Source organism: Diuraphis noxia, unplaced genomic scaffold, assembly GCF_037042655.1.
Source record: "Diuraphis noxia isolate RWA-SAM2 unplaced genomic scaffold, SU_Dnox_SAM2 contig0003, whole genome shotgun sequence".
Lineage (NCBI taxonomy): Eukaryota > Metazoa > Arthropoda > Insecta > Hemiptera > Aphididae > Diuraphis > Diuraphis noxia.
In genome coordinates, this window is record NW_028301713.1 from 23,861,559 (window position 1) to 23,888,219 (window position 26,661).

Genomic DNA, 26,661 nt, shown 5'->3' on the forward strand with positions numbered 1-26,661 from the left:
AACAATCATTGCAGATTTACATCTTATGTTAACTTCATCAATTCCTATTCTAGATAATATTTTTAAAATATTTCAACTCGTTTTTAGTTATTTATAGACGTTCTCAATTTTTTTCTTAGTTTTTATTCTATAAATGCCAATAAAAATTGTATTCGTTAGATCAAAAAGTTTGAATATTAATACAATAAGGTTACCCATAAGTTGAGGAAATAGCAGTTAGAAAACACAAAAAAAAAACTTAATTTATATTTTGACAAAATTTACTAATTTAAAAATTATTTAGTTTAAGTATTCTAAACTGACAAACCATTTTCGCTCAGAATCTTTTTTCATATACATTGATATGCTAATATATCATTGAATTCAAATTTAATACTATCCATCACGAATCTGCTTTTTTTAAATTACAATTGTTTCAATTTCTTTCTTATGATTAATCATGGTTTTAATAAAACTTGTAAGTATCATTAAAAATCATATTTTCGCATTAAACTAAAAATAGGAAAATCAACGTTTGAATCTTTTATGATTTTTTATAGCATTTTTGTACATTTTTTACCAACTACTTTAATTTAACACTGTTATTTTTAGAGTTTTACAATTACAATTTATATTTAATATTTGTTTGATGAAAACGCAGATAAAATAAATGTTTATTAAATCAATTTGATATTTTCAAGTTTTTGCTACAATAAAAACAATCCCACCCTCAAAAACTACAAAGGATACTTCAAAAACCACACCAATCTCGCTAGATCCAGGGGAGGAGTTGTATTTTCGCCTCATCATCACCAGAGCATGGAATTATCATCCTTAATACTCCATTAGAAGCAATTGCAATAATAATAACCTCGGATAGCAATCCAAAAATCAGTTTATGCAATATATACGCTCCGGATAGCACAGACCTCATCTCTCAGACCTCGAAAACCTCATTAAACAACTACCTCGTCCCTACATTTTACTCGGCGATTTCAATAGCAGAAATACTTTATGGAGATCCAACTTCACAGAGAAGCGAGGAAAAACTATCGAAAAACTGTTAGAAGACGATTCAATTGTCCTCAACGATAGAAATTATACAAGACTTAATGTAACCCATAACAGTTTTTCTGATATCGACTTATCAATTACATCTGCATCATTAGGAGGATCAATATATTGGTCAGTCCAAATGGCATACAATAGCAATGATCACTGGCCTATAGCATTAAGACTTCTTAAATCACAACCAACAGAAAAATCATTTCCTAAATGGCTCCTACGAAACCCCAACTGGCTTTCCTTTGCGAACAAAGTCAACAACCTATTAACAACCAAACAATTTGAATCCCTTCTTCAACCAAATCCATCAAGAAACATAGACAATATAATCGAAACATTCTCAAGTATTATTACTGAAGCCACTGAATGAACAATAGGTAAAAGCAAACCTTTTTTTTCAAAAAATAAAAGTCCCCTGGTGAACGAAAATTGTGAAACAGTGATTAAAAACTACAAAAAAAGCACTTAACCGCTTCAGGAAAACCAAACTCCAATCAGATCATAGAACTCAAAAAACGCAGAGCAATCTCACGACAAACAATTAACATCAGCAAAACCAAATCATAGAAAAGTTTCACATCCAGCATCAACTACAAAACAGCCTTTAGTCTCATGTGGTCCAAGATCAACAGCCTGAAAGGCAATAACCGAATCCAAACAAAAACAATAAATTTCAACAACAAAACTATAACTGATAAAAAATAAATTTCAGACACCTTTAGAACTTTTTTCCAACTGAACAACAGCAATAAAAACTATAATAGAAACTTCGTTACTCTAAAAACAACAGTCGAAGCTAATTCCCCGTTCAATCTTGAAGCAGATGACCCGGATAACCCAATCAACTCTCCTCTCACGATCGTTGAACTATATACCTCACTGAGAAAAAAACAAGTAAAAGCACTGGCCCAAACGGAATACCATTCTCATTCCTTGAAAACCCGTCGCAATCCTCACTTAACATTCTACTCAAAATATTAAACAATTTCTGGATCAATTGCTTCTTCCTAAAACAATGGAGAACATCAGATATCATCCCAATCCCTAAACCCGGGAAATGCCTTTTCGAAATCTATATTATAGGCCAATCTCTTCTAAATACAATGAGTAAAATTCTTGAAAGCATAATTAACTCCGGACTTACTTGGCATCTAGAAACCCCTAACATCCGTTTACCACATCAATATGGATTCCGCAAAAACCGATCTATCTTAGATCCTCTGGCAATTACCAACACTAACATATTATGCAAGGCGTTCGAAAAAAAAACCACTTATTAATGGTATCTCTAGACATCACAAAAGCATATAACACGGTATGGGTTGATAGGGCCATTTCTACGCTCCAAAAATGGGATTTTAAAGGAAAAATACTCAAATTTATAAATAACTTCCTAGCAGACAGAACCTTCGAGGTTAAATTCAGATATACCATATCATTAACCTTCAGAACAGAAAATGGATTGCCACAAGGGTCCTCATTAAGTGTAACTCTTTATTGCTAATATCAATGATATTAGCAAATACATCAAATCCTGCATCTCTCATCAGGATCAAACATCAAAACTACCAGCTCCCTCATAAAAAAATCAATCGACAGTATCAGTCGATGGTCTACAGAGACAGGATTCATTTTCTGAGCGTTTAAAATTTAAATTTTTTCAACATTGGATTTTCATAAGATTTCTTATTTAACGATTTTCTTATTTTGGTGTAACTCTAAAACAAATGACTGCGGATACTTGAAATTTTCACTGAATATTTATAATATAGGCATTTTCTATATTTGATAAAATTTTAAAAATATTTTGATTAATCTTGAACTGTTTACTGACATTTAATTTTTTTAGTTTTTTTTCTTCTGTTAATGTCAATAAAATTATATTGGTTAGGTCCGTGCATATTGATTTTATTTAAAATGTCACACGCAATGATTCAAAGACTGAAAGCCAACTGAAAAGTCACTATACAATTATACACTATACGAATAGATACAATCTTTTACAGATAAAACTTAATAATGTCGTTATAGATTATTGTCGATAAGCGACGATAATCGTCCAAAATATACGTGTGCGGTAATGGGATATCCAGTATCTTAAAATCTGTATGCGGTTTTGTTCCATGCGTATTTTTCACATTTGTGCGGTAACGGGCGACGCACCCTCAGACTTCTGTACCGACAACTGATAGTGATTCCAAACTCAACCAGACCTGCTACGATGACGTTCGGTTTATGACTGCTGACAACTTACGCTTCGATTTAAGCCTTTGGCCCATCGTGTAGTCGATCGAGTTTCTGGTTAGTTCGAGCACTCTGCATCAGTTGATCAGCAGCGGTCATCGACGATCGCCGACGTTCTGCGTCCTCTCGTCCCATTGCCGAGAGTTGTTTGAGACGGCCACCGCTTCCATGATAAAATTGAAGACGACGAAGACTTCGTCCAAGGAGTACACAATTTTATAATCTCCTGTACCTTTTCATCCCGTTGACTGCCGCATCGCCACCGTCACGTCACCAAAACTACAGCCCCGTAAATAGGTATAATATGTACATTTTTAGTGTGCAAATCGATAAAAATAAATAAGAATAACGGAAGTCATGGGGTGCGCCCTGTATACGCTTCCTCGCTGTGCACCTTGTTAACAATTGATAAAATATTATTTTGTTAATTGGCCAAAGTATACGGACTCTTGGTTGGCGGACTGTGCTCCTGGCATCTCCCACCTACTATGCAAGCGAACAAACGGCATACTAGTCAAAAAAAGCCCTTCTAAGGGCTTCTTAACGAAGGATTTAATTTATGCAGTTGAATGTGGAGGGCCTTAGTAAAGCTAATACCAATGTCTTACGTAGAATTTTAGACGATAAAAGATATACATACTTGTTATTCAAGAAACACATTAACCAAGATCAACTCATGTAAAGAGGTACAATCCCAGGGTATTCTATAGCTGGCTCAACTTACCACAGTAAATATGGAACTGCTACTTATGTCAAAAATGATTTAAAATAGAATCACATTAAATCCTCAGATGATAATAACATATTCTCCATAGTTACCCAGATAGGGAACCTCTATGTAGATAATATTTACAAGCCCTCTGCTACTGAATGGCCCACTCCTGCTCTTAGTACGATCAATTATCCAGCAATATATGTTGGCGACTTTAATAGTCACCATACAAGCTGGGGGTATAGAGTTAATAACACCTGCGGAGACAAACTAGTAGAGTGGATCGAAGTTTAAGGAGTAAAGTTAGTCCTTGATGCGAAACAAAAAGGTACTTTCCTCTCTGCAATATGGAACAGAGCGTATAACCCAGACCTGTGCTTTATATCAACGAAAGTAATGGAGATTCCCTACAACTCGGAGAAGAGTCTTAGGATACTTTCCAAATAGCCAACACAGACCAGTAGTCACAGAGGTAGGATACCAAATCCAAACAATGAAGTCCATTCCTAAGCCAAGACGGAATTTTCGAAAAGCTGACTGGATCTCCTTTACAAAAAATATAGATGACAGTATAAAATGGATCCCAACTCATAGTGGAAATTATAGTCATTTCTCAAAATTAGACATAAACTCTGCAAAGAAAACCATACCACGAGGATTTAGGAAAGATAGTATATCCCTGGCTAGAACCAGGAATTTGAGTCACTGTACACTTCTTTTTAACAATCCGCCAAAAGTGACGATGCAAAGAAAACGCTCGAGGCTTTAGATAAACAGCGCCGAGACAGATGGATAAAGATGGTTGAAAACACAGATTTCAAACATTCCAGCCGTAGAGCATGACGCCTTCTTCGCAGACTCGGATCTGATGGATCCCCAAAATCTAATTTTCCGAAGATTGACCCAAACCTCATAGCTAACCATATAATTGAAATGTCTAGAGCTCCATCACAAAAGCAATTTACCACGAATATTAAGAAAAAACTCTCTAATCTCAAAAAAGAGGCCATCAGACACGATATGTGCTCCATTTACATTAGATGAGATCAACATGGCTATATCTAAACTTAAGACCGGGAAATCTGCCGATGTTGATGAGATCTTCCCAGAGTTCTATAAACAATTCTTCTTGGTCCACGTACTAGAGCTTGGCTAGTCTCCTTTTTTAACAACATATTATAGAATGGAAACACTCCCCCAATATTCAAAAAATAATAGCAGTCTGCAAGCCGGGAAAACCAAAATATCTCCCTCGGAGCTATTGGACCAATTGTATTTCTGAGTATTAGCTACAAACTCCTGGAAAGGCTGATTATTAATCGGATCAGCCCTATTATTGATCGAATTGTTCCTGTCGGCCAGGCAGCGTTTAGATCAAATCAATGTTGTACAGTCCAGATTGCGGCACTAACTTCGTTTGCGGAAAACGGATTCCAGAGAAATATGAAAACAACAGCTGTTTTGGTTGATTTATCAGCCGCCTACGATACTGTTTGGCGTACGGGTTTAATGTCAAAAGTACTCAAACTGTTTTTAGGCCTTACTTAATATAAATTATTGAATGACATGCTAAGCAATCGTATGTTTTCAGTTAATTTAGGAGAGATGCAAAGTAAATTACGCCGCCTAAACAACGGCTTACCACTAGGTTCTGTCCTTGTCCCGATCTTATTCAACCTCTACACATTTGATCTGCCAGCTACATCTTCCCGTAAGTTCATCTATGCTAATGATATCGCACTGGCTACTCAACACAAGTTTGAAGTTACCGAGGAAATGCTAACAAATGATCTAAAACTAATATCAGATTATCTACATAAATGGCGACTTATACCTAACACAGATAAAACTGTAGTGACTACATTCCACTTAAACAACCTATTGTCAAAATACAAGCCCCAAATTAAATTTGGAGGAAAAAGTCTTGAACACGATCCGACCCCGAAACATTTAGGAGTGACGTTTGACAGTTAACTTATAAACATCATATCGAAAATACTGCTGCTAAACTTAAAATTCGAAACAACATTATTCACAAGCTAGCTGGCTCATCCTGGGGAGCAGCAATGCCCACCCTGAGAACGTCAGCTTAGCGCTAGTCTATTCTGCTGCAGAATATGCTTCCCCAGTATGGTTAAATAGTTTGCACTGTAGCAAGATCGGTTTTCAACTCAATCATTCCATGCGTATTATTTCTGGTACTGTCAAATCGACCCCGACAGAATGGCTCCCAGTCCTCTGCAACATTCTTCCGCCACATATCCGGCGTCAAAAAGCTGCATGTGTACGGTTATCAATATGTGATAATAATATTTTTTAATATTAATATTATTTGTATTTTTCAAAATATGATCAGATACATCCCTCCCATTACATCAAGATACGTCAAACCAGAATCTTAGACTAAAATCTAGGAAACCTGCATATCTAACTACAACTAGACTCATTGGTAACCAGTATAACGGTATGGATGATTGGAAACTAGAATGACAGAGTTCTACTATAGATAACTATAGCCTAATAAAAAACCTGGATACGCTAGTTCCTGGACAACAGTTAACCCGTCATGAGTGGGTAACACTTAATCGCCTTCGTGCAGGACATGGTCACTCTAGATAGATGTTACATAAATGGAAAATGAGAGATCATAACAGTCCATCTCCCATATAATAAGTGACTGCCCACTCTGCGCATTTAACGGGACAGTGGAAGAACTTCACAAAGCAACCGACAACGCGATAAATTGGATAAGGACACTTGACATCCAACTTTAGATTACTTAACTAGTTGTCAAGATGGAAAAATTACCCATACCATTAATTTTAAAGTTTAATAATATTGTCTTATTGTTGTGTGAATTTTTTATATATATCTGTAGGTAGGTATCTAGTTTGTACCTAATGCTTGCATATTATACCATACGATAATAATAACACGGAAGTCGTCTTCCGTTGTGTAATAAACTACCTATAATAATATAATATTTAAACGTAATTGTAAAAATTGCAGTATTTGTTTAATTTTTAAACATCGTTAAAACACCTAACATCCATGGTTACCGCCGCCACAAACTTATATTGTTGGCAATCGCCACGGATAAATTAAAATACCTACCAAATTCAGATAATATAGCATAATGTTATCATCTGCCATTTTTTAGTATACCTATGTTACGTAGGTACCAAAATATGACGGTCAGATCATATGGTTAGGACATTAGATTGTTTATACATTAGATTAGATTTAAATTTTTATTCATAGTACTTTTTCTCAACTTTTGAACACATTAATTTTATATTTCATAAAGCAATTTCTCGTTTATAGTATAAGTTATACTTGACTATCGTTAGAACTATATAATAGCCATAAAATTACTACGTTTGCCAAAGAGATAAACAAATTTAAAATAAAAGAATTTTAATCTATTTAATATGAATATAATAAACATCACATTTTTTTTTAAGACATGAGTTATCTAGTTTTTGTGATATATTCTTCTTTTTTATCATTTATATATTTTAGTAATTTAATAAATTCACTGCTTCTACACCAGGGCCGGCCCAAGGTATTTTGACGCCCCTGGAATTTTTTTGAAAAGCGCCCTTAATCAAATGCTCCATAATACATTTAATAGTTTTTATACTTATCTACATATTTTGTTTAAAATGCTTATATTTATGGCTAAGTAAGGATTGCAAAACTTATTTGGATACAATTTATAGATGTACACATACTTTTTTGATTTTCTCGAGTTAATGATTATTCATCATTGTATATTATTTTTTAATTATTTGTAATATAATAATAAAAACTAGAAAGTGGAGTAAAATCTATACAAAAAAATATATAACAGAATATTCTGTCATAGATAATTTAGTCATTTAGCTATATTATTGTCAATTTGAATAAATATTACGCTAAAATTTATAAAATATTCGTATATTAAAAGCGCCCAAGGCAACCGCCCGGTTCGTCCATATCTTGAGCCGGCACTGTTCTACAAGCCTATCATTAGTATGCCACTAAAACATATTTTATATTTATGAACTACCTTTTCATTGTATTTTTGAAAGAAAACTATATAAAATGTAATTACAAATTAATAAATTGATAAACACAGTTAAAGAAAATATCTTTTCATTACAACTCAAATTTATTTTATTTTGAAATAAAAATAAAAATTACCACTTAAGTAAATAAGTAAGTTTAACTTCATAATATTTATTAAATAAAACAATATTAATAAATAGAAAATGTATAATATAATACGAAACAATGAACAAAAAAAGTGAATAATAATGATAATAATAATAACATTAATTTATAATTAATTTAATGCATTTGTTGATTTACTTCACAATCTGGTTTGTTATTACCTGAAAAATTAATTATTCACATTATACTAAAATATTTATAGGCAAATGAAATTATCATAAGGTAATCTATCTATTTACAAAATAGGTGATATTAACAAATTTATATTTTCATTTTCAACTAAAACATCTGAAATAAAATTAAAGTTTTTCTATTTATATCTGTTCAATAACTTCAATTACATAATCAATTAAAATATATAATATAAATTCATACATAAATAAATATATTTAATAGAATTCTTATGTATATTATATACTTACTGTTTTCAGATTCTTCACTCTCATTAGTCAGTATATAAGGTTGAGAGATTGGAACAGTTGTAATGACTGCAATCAGCTCGTCATTTTGATCATCCCTTTGAAAGACAAATGTTTAAAGTATTTTTTATGTGAGAATATTTATATATCATATTTACTCGACATGTTGAGTATGGTTACCAATATTCTGTACACTCATTACTGTGTTTTGATTGATGTTTTGATAAAGTATTGGACTAGACAAAATGGGTGATTGAGAATTTAAAACTTCATGTGTTACTTCTAAAGGAGTTGGCGATCCAAGAGGCATTATAACACCTGGCCCAAGAGGTACAATAGGATGAGTTACTTCTGATAAATCTGATAAGTTATCTGTTAGATGAGAGACAAAACAAAAAATTTGATAAGTTTTTAACTAATATTGTATCTTATTATGGCTGTTATTTATTACCTTGATCTTGTGTTTTAATTTGTCTGCTATTGTGATTTTGAAGTAAATCATTGGACATTTGAGGTAAAAACGTATTTACTTTAGCCCAAGTAGCATCCCAGAAAGTTTGTTTACTATATAATTCTTCTTTACTGTTTGTCTTTCCATTTAACATTACTAATAGCATATTTTTCAAGGTTTCTGGAATCGCTTCGCTCTTATGATAAAAATACATAAAATATGAAAGTTAGAAATTAAAAACAATTTAAAAAGTAACAGTGATTAATTCATTTTATACCAGAGTGTCACTATTGTCTGATATCATAAACTTGTGCATTAGGTCTAGTACAGTGATCCATAAGTCAACAAACGTTGGTAGTGATTGAAGCTGAGTCAAATGGTGTAAGAAAACCTATAAAAGTATTTATAATTTACATTTTATCAGTGTATAAAAATGTTTGATTTATTTAAGGTAAAAAAAATTTCATTTCAATTTTATATTCAACTCTTGGTAACTAAAATATTAACTTGATATTTTTTGTCAAAGAGATAAACTGCTTTCTAGCTGTTATAACTCATGTTTTTTTTTATATTATATATTAAATTCATTCAAAATTAAAATTAAATTTGCTAAATTCCATTTAACACTCGATTCAGTTGCGTCATTTGAATGGGGGCAAGATGGACATTTGCCTCTGTCTAATTGTAAAAGCAGTTAAATTGTTGAGCGGGTTGTTGGTAAAATAACACAACAATAAATTTTCTAGTTTTGAGAAAATATAATACTATCTAAGTAGTAGAAAACTATTGTGATGATACTATTTTAGTTTAAAATTATGATTTGACTTCATCGGAAATTTTAGAAAAATATAAAATTAAGCTATTTTTGTCTCAGATATGTATAAAGTTATGTACAGTTGGAATGGTATTGAGATAAAATTAATATAGGTGGAAAATGTGGAAATTAGGTTGCGAGAAAACTGCAAAGCGATCTATTTATATTTGATTCAGGTTTATGGGCTATTCATAAATTTTGGTCAATCCTATTAACGCCACTGACTGAATTACCAAGGATCCAATACAAAAAATATTATGATAACAATAATTATTTAACTATAAATATTAAATTAAATTCTAATATTATATATTTTATATTATATTAATAAATAATTAATAATAACCTTTGATAACAAAGTGGCAGAACGCATTTTCGTTTCATCTAAACCACTTGGATCAATGTTGGTTCCACACTCTAACAGTTTGTTCATCAATGGAAATAAGACATTACGGAAACATGCTTCCCATTCATCACCATTGAGCGTTGCTAAGTCATGCATTAGAAGGGCACGTTGTAAGTATGTCACAGCACTCATTCTCACCTACTCACCATTATAAAATATAAAATATTATTCTACACACTGGGAGTTTGATTTACTCACATCACGTCGACAATCACAACACAGACTGGCTATACCTTGGAGTAGAGGACACCATCCATAACTCCACAAAGAAATAAGTTCTGTGTCTGGATTTTCTTCTGCCCACCAACGATATATATCTGCAGTGCTTGTGTGCAATGTGTGCATAAGGTCAAGAAGCTGAAAAACATTTAAATAATTTATGACTAATTATAATATAAATTAAAATGAAAATAAAGGAATTACCTGAATAGAAACTTGAGTGTAACTACTTGGAATATCTTCGGGATCACTATCGTCTGCATCATATGGATTAGACATTTTATTTTTGTTTGATTTCATATTGGTTTTTGGTTTGTTGCCTAATTTTTGGCGCACATTTTTATCTTCTAAAATAAATTAACTTGAACATGGATTTAAGGAAAAAAAAATGTTAAAAAATCATCATACTTGATTGTAAACTGGCTAGCGAAAAATTTTTTATGACTGAGACACATTTGATAAAGTTATATGGTGTAATATGTGCAATGTTACGCACTAGAAACGCCAGACATTCGCAGCATTTAACAAAAGATAATGGGTCGTGACGTTTAAATGTTGAACAATCTGGCCAGATTTCTGACGCCCCTGGATTCGTTTCAATCTACATGACAAAAATATTAGCTTGTTACAAAAATGTATTGTTTAACTATAAACAAAGCATAAAATGTGTTTACCTTTAACCAATCTGATTTATTATCTGGAGGTAACGATGAAGGTATTGAGACATTATTAACTGATTTTACGTCTAAGCCACTGTCATCATTACTATCACTTATACTTGTCACTTCATTATCAGACCGATTATCTATAAAACATTAAAAATTGTTAGTAATTGGTTTTAATTTTTAAGATTCTATGCAGAAGAATGAAGAAGTTTTTTTAACATATAAACATACCAATATTATTGTTTTTAGATACAACAATTCCAGCACCAACATACTCTAAAATAGAAAAGATTAATGTCCAATCATCTTTGGTATGAATATTTGCAGCACACATTTTTAATAATTCATACATTCCAAATGCTATTTGACGACCAACTATTTGTAAATCATTTTTATTGAGCAATAGTAGAACATTTAATGACTGCAATACCTAAAAAATACAATGTAAAAAATAGCAAATAAAATATACAAAGTTTAAAATGTAGTGAGTACAAAATTAGTTTACCATTGAACTTATTTCTTCGCGTCTCATAAGGCGGGAGGCTAACCTCATTAGTCCAACAACAGTGCGTTCCAAAAGGAACATATGATTATGTTCAATAGAACCTGTTATAAGATTGTATAGGTGTTGTTTAACTGGTTCCCATAGAGTGTTTACTCTATCCCTGTGGTTGTTACATTTAGTTTAGTATAGAAAATAATGATTCATTAAGTACAGCTTACCGATTTTGTAAAACTATCTTGAGAAGCATTTCTAACAAGAAACTAGCAGCATTTTCACTTTCTCGTGACCCAAGCGCTAATAAACCTTCTGGCTTATAAAATGTTCCAATTAATGCCTGAAGAACAAAAATGTTAATATTATGTAATTTATTGACATTTAAAGACCTATAAATCACTTACTTTCACTAAGGCTTCCAAAGATTCTATAGTGAGAAATTTAGATTCTGTAATCAGACTTTCCAAACGACTTTCAGATATACAGTCTCTAGATGTAATAATCAACTCTGGTTCATTTGATGTCTGTATTTTATGATTAATTGTTTCTAAATTTTTAAAATTTAAAAATATAAAAAAATATTATTCTAAACTTAAAATGTATAAGATTTTTATGCTTTATACTTACCACCCCCAGAAGCAATGTAAGAGTAAAGTGAACTGAACAGTCCGGATTCTGATTTTTGTGAACCTGAAGGTACTGTTTCACGTATTAATGAAACTTTACCACTGAGCTCCAGAAAATCTTCAGACTAAAAATATAATCTTAAATTATATACATGATAAATTAATTTATAGAGTTTAAGAAAATTACCTCAACTAATATGGTAGGTAATAGTTTACATTTATATAGTTGTAAGATTATGTCGAATATACTTGACCAACCCTCACGAATAATATCACCATACATATGAGTTAGACTAAAAAGAGTGCGAGTAGCCAGTCGGGATTTAGGGTTACTTCCAAACAGTATTGTAACATTTTCTGGACACTAAATTTAAAATATCATAAATAATGCATGTTTGAATTTGAATTTAACATTTATTATAAACTAATGATTAAGAATTTTATTTATAGCATTTTTGATTGTACATAACAAGTGCACCAAGTAATTTACCACTCCATGAGTTTTGCATTAGTTCTGCACTAGTTTTTATTGAATCGAATACAAAACCAAAATTTGATGATTTGACTAAATGCCATTAAATTGAATAAAAACTACTTCACCAGTTCACTGGATATTTATTAAATCAAATACATTTTTGTACTCAGAATCAAAAAGTAATTCAATTCAAAAACACTACAAGTTCTATTCAGATTTTAAAAAGCTATAATACTTTTTGTAAAATGTTTTTTAATAACTAATATTGATAAAATATTTTAATACTATACACACATCTGGGTTGTTCTGTAAATTAGTAAACTTGCATAATGATATAATAAGGCTATCAAATTCAGCACACATTCCATAATGGGCACAAATAAATGCACATTTTCTGAAAAAAAGTCATGAGTAATAAATTACAGTAGATGTGTATAAGACTAATGTCTGTTTAAATAAGCAAAAAAGGTTAAAAGTAATAATTTTTTTTAACCAAAAATTACCTTAGACCAAATATTGTTCTAGTATAAACTGTTTGATGATTTGACTTATCAAATATAAAGCTTAGTGCAGCTAAAGTAGGACCCCAACAAATAGAAAATAGTTCATGATCAAAAACTCCACTCGGTGCTTGTATGTAAGATCCATCTTTACCAGATGCACGTCTTAGTAAAACTTTCCATAAATAGTTCTCTAAAACAGCACCAGTATGTTCTGCAGGCATAACAATTTCATTTGATCTAAAAAAGTTCATTAAATTATTAATTGATAATATCAAAGAACAAATGTATGGAACATGTTTGTTATTGCCTTGCCACCAAAGCGGTACAAAATATGTGATCCCACCACCAGGTGATTGAATGTCAACAGTCTGAACAATATTTCTTTATATATCACATACAAAAACATAAGTAAGATCTGGTAAGTCTAGCATAAGATTTATAGATGGAAAAAATGGGTAATTACTTCCTAATTCTTATAGTATTAAAAATGTTATTTTATTATGTTAGTAAGGTATTGGATTGTCGCTATATCATACAATATGTAGTTACTAGTTCCAAATGCGTACCTATCTTACAAATGCTATGGAATTATTATTTAAAACTTAATTTTGATGAGTTATTGTCACTATAATATTTAATACTGGCAGTATATGTTTACAATATTATTAAAATAAAATAAAATCTGTGACAAGAGAAAATTACAAATTTTATGAAATAGTCTTACTTTTTTATGTTTATTTACGTGTAGTTATGAAATATTAATTAATAACTGTACTGCTATTCATTTTATTGTAAACGATATTTAAGATTTATGTGGATATATTATAAGTATTGTAATTTATTCAAATACTCAATAAATATCTGAATACAATTATCGTAGTAAAAGAAATTAAAACACTGTGTTGCCGGTTTAGTATCACTCCAGATGATAAGGTGATAAATATTATATGATGTATTAGTGAGGTAATAACAAACAAGTATAGTAAGTATTATTAATCAAATAAATTGTTAATACACTTACTTAATTTCTTTATATATATCTTCTAACATTTGCTGATCAAAATCTTCACCACCATTTAATTTTTTTAAATTGCGTTTAAACGAATCTATTGTCATTGGCTGATCTATTCGTCGAACATTTTGATTGTGTTGGTCAACATTTAGCATAATAATTGCATATGCTAATAAAAATGCACATTCAGCATTTGCAAAAGGTTCTCCATTACATTTCTAGAATTCATACAAGTAAAATAAATTTTAAAATACTAATTAATGAAAATTATTAATTATTACTGACATGCCAATATTCTGTAAATGGTTCTAATACAAATGATATTAAAGGGGATTCTCCAGGTAGTCGAAATGCTTCAAGATACATCCGAAGTGCTTCATCAACACGTGTACCACACAAATCAAAAGAACTAAACAACAAACAACAAAAAATTATAAAATACACACTATGAAATGATAACATTATAAATTATAATCAGGGTCCAGGGAACAGATTTTAACTTAAGAGTACGCTACCCATGTATTTGTTGTATCCTTCTATTTCATGTACAATACAGCAAATTTTTTTCACTAGTTTCAGCAGTTTTGATAGAAACGCTTGAAAATTAAAATATTGAATAAAAAGCCAATGCTTTAGCAAAAATTATGTTCATATCTAAAAGTTTGTTAATAGGTAAATTACTCTATAATATCAAAACTAACATCATACTACTAAAACTAGTGAACGACTAATATTAAATTGAAAAATTCTGCATTTATAATATATTGATCATGAAATTTCTGAAGAGAGCACACTTCAAAAAAAATCATGTAAGTGGGGTTTATGAATAAATTATTTCAAAAATTCAAAAAATCATTGGAGTTGGACCAATTTGGGTTGGAATAAATAAAATCATCAATATCGACAATCGGTACATCGCAAATATTATATTTATTGTAGGAAAATTGAGAACTGAATTATCTAAAAATTCCAAACCATCTAAATATAATGTTGTCAAAAGTTAAATATTTAATAAAGTAATAGGTGTTTTGTGGCCATATGGATGGTACACAATAATGTTCTTTTATTTTTAATAGACATCTCACCATATATGTGTAAAGCATAAAAATTATAAAACACATTTCATTCAAGAATGATTCATTTAATTTGTTAAGTTAGGTTTCCTTTGTGTAGCAGAAAAATATTTTAAAGTTGATTAATTATTTTCCAATACTTAATTCTTTTTTTTTTCAAACATCAAGTCTTGACAAATAATTAAAGACATGTTTCCAAATTTAACCCTGGTTCCCCAAACCCTATTATTACTTTGTAGGGTACGCAACTATCAGCTGTTATATTTTATTCAAATAACATTGAAAAGATTAAAGACATTGTTTTAAATTTAGGTTACTATTGTAACAAAAAAACTATTGGGATCATGAAAAATAAAAACTTTCAAAACAATTTAGCAATCATTTATGCTAATTTAGGATTTTTAGTTGATACTATATAAAAATTAAAAAAATTCTAAAATGCCATCAACCAAAAATAAAAAATAAATGATGATGTCATAAAGCGATTGGAACATGTTTTAGGAGAAATTTTAGTTTAAACTAATTAAAATTACAAGATATATTGGAAAAGACCTAGGTCTTAAAGCTGTAATGTTAATAAGGAATAAACTGTTAGAAGAGGACGCCACACCAGCATTTGATGTCTGTCTAACAAACGTGTAACATAGCAAATTCATGCTTAGTAGTTAATGTCAATGTCTTATTCCATTAGCGGCATTAGCTCAAAATTTGAGTAAATAGACCTATCGTGAAACTTGATAGTAAGAACATTATCTGTGTTTTGTTGGAAGTTTTTATTGCGATAATTTAGTTTTAAAATGAGTTATGCATGTATTATAAATTGTAAAATAAAAATACTCATAACTCACTTAAAAACTAAATTATTGCAATGAAAACTTCTAACAAAAAACAGATAATGATCATACCATCAAGGCATCAAATTTTATAATAGGTATATTCACTCCATTTTTAAGCTAACTGAATAAGACATTAATTGCTGAACGTGAATTTTCAATATTACATATTTTTAAGACTGAGACAACAAATGCAGGTGTGGCGTCCTCTTAACCAACCCCCCCCCCCCAAAAAAAAAAAAAACAATTCATAAATTGATTGCAGTAGAACCTCATTAATCCGGAATTTGCTTAATTCAGATAGTTGTCTAATATTACGAAAAATGTGCAGTTTATGCTGTAGACTAAAATAAACATAAAAGCAATCACATTTTTACAGAAGAAGAAATTGTTGAAAGCGTCATCGCTGCAGAAAACTCTGAAATGGATGAATACGAACAAGATGAAGTAGACGATAGTATCAAGTCTAAGCCAAAACTTAGTGAAATTAATGATCATCTAAATATTGTCCTTAAATATGTCGAAGATAACGACAATGATAACATATTTACATATTAAGAACGTTTGAGGCATCTACGTGAATTATTAATACGAGAAATAAATGCGAAAGGAAGACAACAAAAGATAAGCAATTTTTTCAAACCAGTTAATAAAAGTGTGCCTTAATAGATAATAATTATAATTATATGCATTATGCTGGTAATTTTTTTAAGATGTAATGTTTTTTCTGGACCTAATATTATGTTGCAATATATCATAATATATAATAAATAGTATAATGTGTAGTGGCCGGGCAGATTAAGACGTCGGTTGCGACGCGCACCTTTGCCGGTCACGGGCGGCATCGCTTTCCGGGAAGTTCACGCTGTCTGGAAAGAGAGGCCGCCGCCCCCACCTGGGCATGGCAGAAACCTACGGGTGCCCACTAGAAATTCTGCCAAATAGGCGTCCGAATATAGGCCTTCATGCTTACTCCCAGACATAAAAAACCATATGAAAAAAAAAAAGATAATATAATTATTTATAAATCTATAATAAGGACATGTTTTTTGGTTATTTTGTTTAATCCGGACTTTCATTAACCTAAAACCCTTATGCGTTCGAATTAATGAGGTTCTACTGTGCAATACAAAAGAATTAATTTGTATGAAATATATACCTATCACTTTGATTGATGTGAAAGTCATTCAATCCTATAAAGCAATGCTAAGATCAAATAAAAAAAAAAAAATCATTTTAAATGATGTGTTATTTTTAACTATTTCCTTCACTAAGGCTATGTGGATGATTAAAAAAAAAATGTAATTTATATTACACATATAGTATTTTACACATCTTATTTCCAGTTTAAATATTTAAATATTTCAATATTTCTAATTTTATACTACATTTAAATCTGTTTTCTAATAATAATATTAAAATGTAGAGCATACTTGATAAAACTATTTAGAACATCCACATTGTTTCTGTTGCTAATGTATTCACCAATCATTTTTTTGTCCAAAAGAGGATTTTCTTTCAAAAATGTAGCTATCTCAATTGGATTCAATGGTGTTGATAAAAGACCATGTTCTTGTAGAAACTCTATACCTTTTTTTGGTTTTGTGTTGAATTTCTCTGTACCCGAAGTAAGTAGCTAAAATTATTAAGACAATTATTATTTATTAAATAAAATTCAAAAATAAACTACTACAGGAAAATTTTATCTGGATTATTATATTTGTAACTGTAAATAAAAAAATTAAATAAATTATTTAACCTTTTTTTTTCTTTTAATGGCCATTAATTCTTCATGACTTGGAATATTAATTGAGAAGTCTGGTTGCCAACGTTCCAAATTAATTTCAGATTCTGATTTTTGATCTTCAGAAACTAAATGTATTTAAGTTATAACATAAAATACATAACTAAATTATAAGCAATTAAATTATACCATCATATGTTGAACTGCTCTCTGACTTTTGAGTGAATTGTGTACGATTATGACAATGGTGTTCGATTGAATCAACTACAGCTAAAAGAGCATCCATTGATAACAAATGAGTGCTGTAGATATCATTGAATGGAAAAACATTCTATAATCAATAGATTTATTTTTAATTATAAGAAAATAAGCATATATGTAACTTTATTTTATTATTAACTTGCTTTAGATAGTAGTTTAGTAATGTCATCATACAAATCTGAACTATAAAGTCCACAATCATAATTTAAATAAAGTTCAGTGACCAGTCCTGGAATTTTCCATAGTTGGACAAGACATTCTACAGTAATAATACACAATTAATTTCCAAATATTAAATTTTTTTGGTAATATTTGAATTTTATTATAATAATGAAACATACTTAGGGCCATTTCCTTTTTACCATATGGAATTTTAGAATTTTCATTAACTACTATGTTTATTAAATTGATCATATAGTATTCCAGTTGAAATTTTAAATGTTGACGCATAGATTCAAACACTAAGAAAGAAAGTCTTAGACTTGAACTGAATATTGGCATTTTCTCATGAGACAAGAGCTAAAAAAAATTATATATTTTTAACTATTTAAAAAAAAAAAAAAAACAATTTTTCTTTGATTTATGCACACACAGAAAGAATATTACGACATAGTTGATCTTTTATAATGGAATGCATGTTGACATGGCATTTAATGGCATATGCTCCAACTTCAAAAGCAATGACCAAAAGATTGAGTCCAACACCAATCATTACTTCAGTATTTTGCTGATCATGTGGATCACAAGCATCTACAAGAAACTTAATAAGTTCCAAAACACAGCCACTATTGTATGGAACTTCTAAAATTTTATTTTTAATATTAACTAATAAGTAGAGATAACTACAATATTAAAATGGTTAAAAAAAACATTACTTACTAGTATAAGGTACAGGTATTTGGGTGGTAAATCTTACTCCTTGACCATTCACATATTCTTTTTTATCATCATCCACTAGATTCTCATTATTTAAATCTGTGTCAATTTCTTTAAAAGCAATGAATTATTATTTTTATTATTTGCGAGAAATATATAACAATGACTTACCATTGTTTAGTAATGGTAATTCATCAGTTGGTAATTCAATACCAGGCGAAGTTTGTCTTTCATTATCCATAACTAGTTTTGATGTTTCAGTGAGAACATTCGCATCACACTAATATTCAAACACATTGATTTTAATTAATTTATAATGGGAATTTTATAGCAATTTATGATTCAGAATATTTAAATAATCAAATTTAATGGTTAGACAATGATTTTTAAGATTTGAGATTTAGTGAATCATATACAAATTATAATTATTAAAAATAAATGGATAATTATGAATACTTTAAACTAATATTGAAATGATATATTAATGAACTATGATAATTCAGTGAAACCTCACACAGCGGTTGAAAAATAAAAATAAAAGCGGGTAAGTGGATGTCGCTCTGCTGTACATTAGGTGGTGGGGTGAACCTCTGACTAGGGTAGGTTAAATTTGAATGCAATGATAGGTATTATTTTTATACGAAAAACGATTCTGAATAGAGATGATTAGTCAATCTAGGATATATTATATTTAATTATTGTCATAATATATTCTATTTTGAAACAAATATTTCATTTTTCAATTAGGACGCATTTTGCATAAGGCATGGTTAATCAATTTTTCCAAAAACATTGCATGTAATTATCATAATTCATAATATCTTATATTATCATAGATATACATATAACTAGTTTGAGGATAAATTGTTAATGTTACGCTATTTCGTAAAAATTTAAAATTTAAACGCACTTAAAATTTTTCTTATAATGATGCTTCGAGTTTTTTCTAAAGCTACTTGAAGGAAAACTTAGTGTTGTATTTTTAATCCTTAGTTACAAACACAAAAATTTTTATGATTTTTCAACTTCAAAATTAATGCAAATTTTCTCATTTTTCTACAGATTTCATAAAACTATAAACGCTTATAAAAAATAATTGTGACTAACGATTTTTAATTTTTTTTAGCTACAATAAGAACAACTCATAAGGAACCTTGTATTAAATATTCAAGTTTTTTTTGTCATCCAAAAATTTTTTACAGACACTTAAAAAATTCTCATAAAAATCGAAAATTTCAGTTGTCTATAAATAACTCAAAAAAAGTCAAAATTTTTGAAAATTAAATTGAATATAGATAACACTAATGTAAACATTTGGTGAAAATTTCAAGTATTTACAGTGATTAGTTTTTGAATTACAACTATATAAATAAACCGATTTGGTCAAAAACTTGTTTTGCGTAAAAATTCCAGTTTTGCTGTCATTTTTTTTTTTTTTTTTCTCGATTTTTTTGAAAAATGTTGGAAAATGTTTACTTTTGACCTCTATAATGCACCAAGGATATTCATTTTTACATAAAAAACCACCACCAAAGTTTGAAATTGAAGCATTATTTCAACTAGTTATGCTGTACACAGACACAAAAAAAACACACACATCATTATAAAATCAATACATTCATCACTTTGTTCAGAATCTAAAAAGTGTCCAAAAATCATCATTTTAAGTATTTGAAAACTTTATTTTTTGAATAATAAATTGTTAACATCCTATAGTATTTGGGTTAGATTAATTCTAAGTACATCAACAGTCATAAAATAATAAAACTATGTTGAAGTTAAAACTTAGATTTATTATGAATAGTTGTACTATAATTTATTTAGACCAGTTCACTGAAAAATATGGTATTAGATTGAGTGATGATTTTGCCTTTGGCAATACAAAATTTAATATATATATATGTTAAGGTGAATGATGACATTCACCAAAATTCCTGGTGAATGTCAATTTCTTCTTAGATGTAGACATTCACTGGTGAATGTTGACATTTTGTAAAAAAAAGATTAATACCTAGTGATAAAATATTTTTAATTAAAGGGTTTTAATTAAACATAAATTATTTTATTTTATATTATAAAAATTATTTGTTGCAACAAGATAAACTTCTATGGCATTTTGAGTTACATAACATTCCTGAGGGAAAGTTAACAATTTTTTTTAAACTCGTTAAGTTAAATTGTTTTAAAATAATAAAGTTAAGTTAAAAGATTTTCATATTTTTTTCGTTAACTTGTTAACTAAGTTAACTAAGTTAAACGTTAACTTAGAAAAAAAAGTAACTTAACTTAGTTTAAAATTAACATTTTCTTATTTGCAAAATAAAAAATTCCAAACACATAATAATGTTTATCAGTTAGTTTTTCTTTATGCCCAAGAAAATTACTGGGGAAATTTAAAATGATACATAAAAGTATTAACTAGCCTATCGAAAAACATACTTTTCTAAAATCCTCATAAAAAAATTTGGATTATTCTTTGGACAAAAATTTATTTTTGAATAAAATTCACTTGAAATTAACATATTAATCTTTAAAAAAGTAACTCATTAAGTTAAAAGATAATATGAAATAAAAGTAATGAGTTAATGAACTTAATTAACATTAACTTAATTTTAACTTTTAATTCATTAATACACAGCATTGCCAATTTTAACTAAACATTTTTTAAATTCATCAAAGCTTAATATTGTGAATGTCAACATTCACCAAAACTCAATATTGTGAATATCAACATTCACCAAAACTCAATTGTGAATGTTAACACTCACCGATAATCGTTGTGAATGTTGACTTTCACCGGTGACTGTTGGTAATTTTTTAATATTTATTCAATATGTTGACATTCACCAAAAACAGCAGTGAATGTCAACATTCACCTTAACATATATAAAGATGGATTAAGGTATCTGTAGACCAGACATGTCAAATACGCAGCCCGTGAGCAGCATGCGGCCTTCAGCTCAATTTTTGAACCCACAGCTACCTTAATGAACAAAAATATATAATAATAAAAAAATAAAATATTAAAGCCGCGTTTCACAACTATCTTGGATTTTGAGAGAGGTTTATTTGATATACATTATTATACTTTCTTATCTTCTGATAAACTGTAATTGAATAGGAATTTTTTTAATAATTTTTTTTTTTTGGTAAATTTTTATGTATGGGCCCCGTAAAGTAACCTTTTCAATATATTGGGTTCTCTTGATTCTTTGAGTTTGACATGCCTGGAGTAGACCAAATATTTTGGTTAAAATGTTATTGAAAAACTTAATTAAATATTTACGTCATTAAAAACATAGATATTTTGTATGTTTATTCATCATAAACTAACCCTATTACACCACAAAAATTATATTATTTTTTTACTTAAACTCTAATGAATAATTCTAAATAAAAATTAGCTGTGTATATTTGCACCATTTTTTTATTTAACTGGTGATTAAAATTGTATTTACCATTGTTAGTATAGAGTTTAACAGCCAAAAGTCTTTCAGAATAAACATTAATACTGCAATTAAAGGCTACTACAATTATCAGATTTTTTTATTAAGTTTTAGAAAAATTTACAAGCATATACATAAACTGCTTCCAGAAATCTAAGATTTGTTGCTCAATATTAATTTATTACAGTGATGAAGAACCAGCATTAATTTAAGAAAAAGTAATAATTAGTAGTATCAATTATAATGTATTTAAATTATAATCATACATTTATAAACACCATAGTTTTAAGTTTTTATTTAATTTACTTTTGGCCCCATTTTTTGATCATCGACCACTGTGCATCAGTATCTCAAAGTTTTTGTACACAAATTTTTTTTTTTAGACTCTGAGATACCAAAATTCAACTGTTATAGAAACATTATATTTAGATCAAATTTAAATATCTATTTCTTTAAGAGGATGTTATACAGTCACACATATTTATTGTCTCAGTCTTAAAAGTGAATAGCATAACAGGTTTTTAGCAAATTTTGATATATAATAAACCACAAATTAAAAATGCTCATAACTCACTTAAAAACTGAATTATTGTAAAAAATTGAACTATAGTATAAAGCTTATGTATAAGCACATATTATAATATTCTTACCAATACATTTCACAATAGACTGATTCAATTTAATTTTTAAGCAAACATTTCTAAACGAGATCTTCTGAGCGTAAATTTGACATTTACACACTTGTAAGATAGAGACAACAAATGTGTGTATAACATCTTCTTAAAAAGTTATATTAATTTACTTGTGGTAAATTTGATACTTCAGGTAGTGGTACTTCATCACTTGAATTAACTGTGTCCACCGTATTTTTCACACTATCATTACAATTACTTAAAGGATCGCCGTAATTCTTCATGTTGAGTCCTAATACCTAAGGAAGTTATAATGTAAAATTAAATTTTTTTTTATATATATCTTATGCTATTAAAAATCATCTAATTAAGCTTAACTGACTTTTGAAGAATTTCCCTGTTCTTTACTTAATGTAACTAATCTTGAAAAAAGAAGTTGAATAATATCTTTCAAGCAATGTTCAGCATAGGATCGGACAAATTCTGCAAACATATATCATTCACATAAAATAATTATTCATTTAACATAGTATATTATAACATACCACTCAGTCTAACTTCAAAACAAAAACGAAAACAACTCATCATAATTTCACAAACACTTTCATTTGGTAAAAATTCACCTTCAGGGGACATCATTAAACAATATAAAACTTGTAAAGTTTTCATCAATACTATAGCATCACTAGTTTTTTCAGTCCCCAAAAATCTAGTGTGAGTAATTGCATCTGCAATATTTTCTACAGTTATTAATAATTTTGACTCAGGAACACCTATAAAAAAATTATATAATAAGTGAATAAAGTTTACTAAATCATAGCATAGCATAGCATAGTTTCAATTTACATTTATTTATTAGTCCATAATTTATAAACTTATAAATTGACATCAATGCTAAACTTGTTACTGGGCCAGTAATCTCTTCACAGCGTATCACGTCCAAAAATGGTTCTAAACACAAAATTTCAACTATTATCATCCAATAAACTAAATACTTAATACTCTAAAACCTGTATAATTTGGAAATGGTTGGAACCAGATGTTTTCCATATTAACCAGGTTTACAAAAAAAAATTATACATTCAGAAAAAGGTTACCCATCACATGATCAAAATTGAGGGACATTAAGTCGTCCACTTGATTTATAGCATCTCTTAATTTGAACAATCTTTTACATGGAGAATATCTTTCTTCATCCTGCAATATTAAATATAAATTAAAATGTAGGTTTAAAATAGGTATTTTTTTCTTGAAAATATTTTACATTAAATATTAAGGTAGGTAATGGCAATCAGCTTTTGATGTTTAGTTACAAATTTGTGTATACATTATATATGTTACGGGGTTGGATTAAAAATATTTTTCACAACAAAACAATACATCATTTTTAGTAAGCATTTAGTATTTACCATTAAGTTATAAATGTAAAAAATAAAAGGTACTACATATTCATTCATAATCAATATAATTTAAGTACTTTTAAAAAATAAAACTAAATCAATGTTTTATTAAGTAGGTACCTATGGTATATTACGAATACAAAAAATTAATTTATGATTTAAAAACAAATATTAATTGTAAATTATATTTTACTATGAAGAACTTAAATGCTTCAAAATGTTACCAAAGAAATAATACTAATAAGTAATATAATTTATTATAAAACGATAGACTTTTGTTAAATGATGCACTACCATACTATCACAGAATAAGACGATTTTAATACAAATAATACTATTTTGCAGTAAATCAAGTAATCTATACTTAAATACATTCAAACAGTCAGAAAATACTACACTAAAAATACAATTTGACAGTAGCGATCTAACCACAAGATATAAGTAATAGCTACCTAAAGAATATAATATATTAATTATAACTAATGGTATTAGGTATGTTGAAAAAGTTTACATTTTAAAATCAAACCTTGTTATTAGATAACAAATTGTATAATATAATCATCCACAAACACACCCAGAAATTTAAAATTTAAGAATAAACTATTTTCAACAGATTGTTTTGAAAATTTTAATAATTTACTTGATATGAATTGTGATCTCTTTTTAACGCCGATATTAAAGTTGACAGTTCTCCCTGCACAACATACAATCCATTGGCCGCGTACATCTTAAAATGTAAACAGTACACATTTACCAATTATTTCTTTAAATCCCTAAAAACGTTTATAGGTGCATTTACTTTTTAATTTTTTTAAATGTTTATTTTTCACTCTAAAAACGAAATTCTACTATATTACATGACATAAATTGGATAAAATGTAAGCGGTCATAATGCATTAACAATTATCGATTAATTGATAAAAACTTAATGGTTTACAATTGCAATAACAAAACATTGTATTGTATTAATTAATTTTTAGAATGACAATTGACTATTTGGCTAAATAATCCTAGGTACTAAATAGTAAATAGTAAATATTAAAGCCATTCAACGTAGTCATTAAAAATATCAACTAAAACTTTTTTGAATTGATAACACGTCAAACATGATAACACGTCAGTCATGTTTCATCTTCCTATCACGAATGAAGATATAATATTTGTTTTAGAAAGCTAGTCGTTTTGTTCGTGAATTTAAACCAACAAGCGATACAAATATGTATATGTATATTACCTATACTTTCAGAAACTCAGAAGTTCAATTTTATTCTAAAAAATTATCCGAATTTGAATATGAATATGAACTTATAATTAAATTAGTGTTTTGTAGGAAATCAATTTTTATTATATATTTTTTTTCTAATAACACTTCATATTGAAATACTACAATCAATGTTAATTTTCAGAAAAAAGGGAAATTCAATTGGTACAATATATTCTATAACTTTATTTAAACAAAACAACACATTTTGACGGGTATGAAGTATTGGTATCCAAAGCTGACTGGTTACTGGTTTTTACAATGAATATATTATGTACATTTTTATTTCAAATTTTAATACTTTTTTGATCACAAAATATAGAGTTACTACGTTTGTAGTGTAAGCAGGTATGCACCTTACCAGTAGTTTATCTTTAATATTATATAGGTAAAGCGTTCATGAAACTCGGCACATCAATACTCAGACACACTCGATACTCACACTCACACACTGCAGATCAAGAGGGCGCAACACTAGTATTTATTGTCTCAGTCTTACAAACGCGTAACACAGCAAATTTAAGCTCAGCAATTCACGTTTTACTCCGTTAGTTTAAAAATTAGAGTGAATAAACCTATTTTGAAGGTTGATGGTAATGTGATGGAGAATGACAGCAATTTTCAATGCTATAAGCGCATAATTTTTTTCCTGAGTAGAGAGGGGGTTAAATTTCCTGGGATTTTTTTACCCGAATTATTATTTATTTATTCAGTGCTTTTTTCCGAAATCTAGGAAAAAAGCCACTTACCAACAAACACTAATAAACATTGGATAAAAATGATAATATTATTTTAAATTATATAACAATAAATGTATTATGATTTTATACT

General features: G+C 28.8%; 1 protein-coding gene across 2 annotated transcripts; it reads right to left on the bottom strand.

Moving 5' to 3' along the window:
- Positions 1-8,134: 8,134 nt before the first annotated feature.
- garz (Sec7 domain-containing protein garz) lies at positions 8,135-25,622 on the bottom strand. 2 transcript variants are annotated; one of them, XM_015521016.2, is made up of 35 exons: positions 25,369-25,622; positions 25,210-25,296; positions 24,267-24,366; positions 24,016-24,120; positions 23,715-23,942; positions 23,552-23,652; positions 23,340-23,468; positions 19,263-19,371; positions 19,095-19,202; positions 18,808-19,016; positions 18,557-18,734; positions 18,359-18,474; positions 18,144-18,285; positions 17,970-18,082; positions 17,644-17,846; positions 14,590-14,713; positions 14,314-14,522; positions 13,293-13,529; positions 13,084-13,183; positions 12,502-12,678; positions 12,316-12,439; positions 12,093-12,235; positions 11,913-12,028; positions 11,695-11,854; positions 11,421-11,619; positions 11,199-11,329; positions 10,933-11,125; positions 10,729-10,871; positions 10,504-10,662; positions 10,246-10,443; positions 9,363-9,476; positions 9,086-9,281; positions 8,793-9,006; positions 8,638-8,732; positions 8,135-8,376 (listed from the first exon to the last, which is right to left on the bottom strand). In XM_015521016.2, the coding sequence occupies exons 2-35, from the start codon at positions 25,294-25,296 to the stop codon at positions 8,333-8,335; spliced, it is 5,004 nt and encodes a 1,667-aa protein (XP_015376502.2). In that variant the 5' UTR covers positions 25,369-25,622; the 3' UTR covers positions 8,135-8,332. The 2 variants fall into 2 exon arrangements, with proteins under 2 accessions (XP_015376502.2, XP_015376503.2); XM_015521017.2 differs by lacking the exon at positions 25,369-25,622 and having other exon boundaries at positions 25,210-25,359.
- Positions 25,623-26,661: the final 1,039 nt, after the last annotated feature.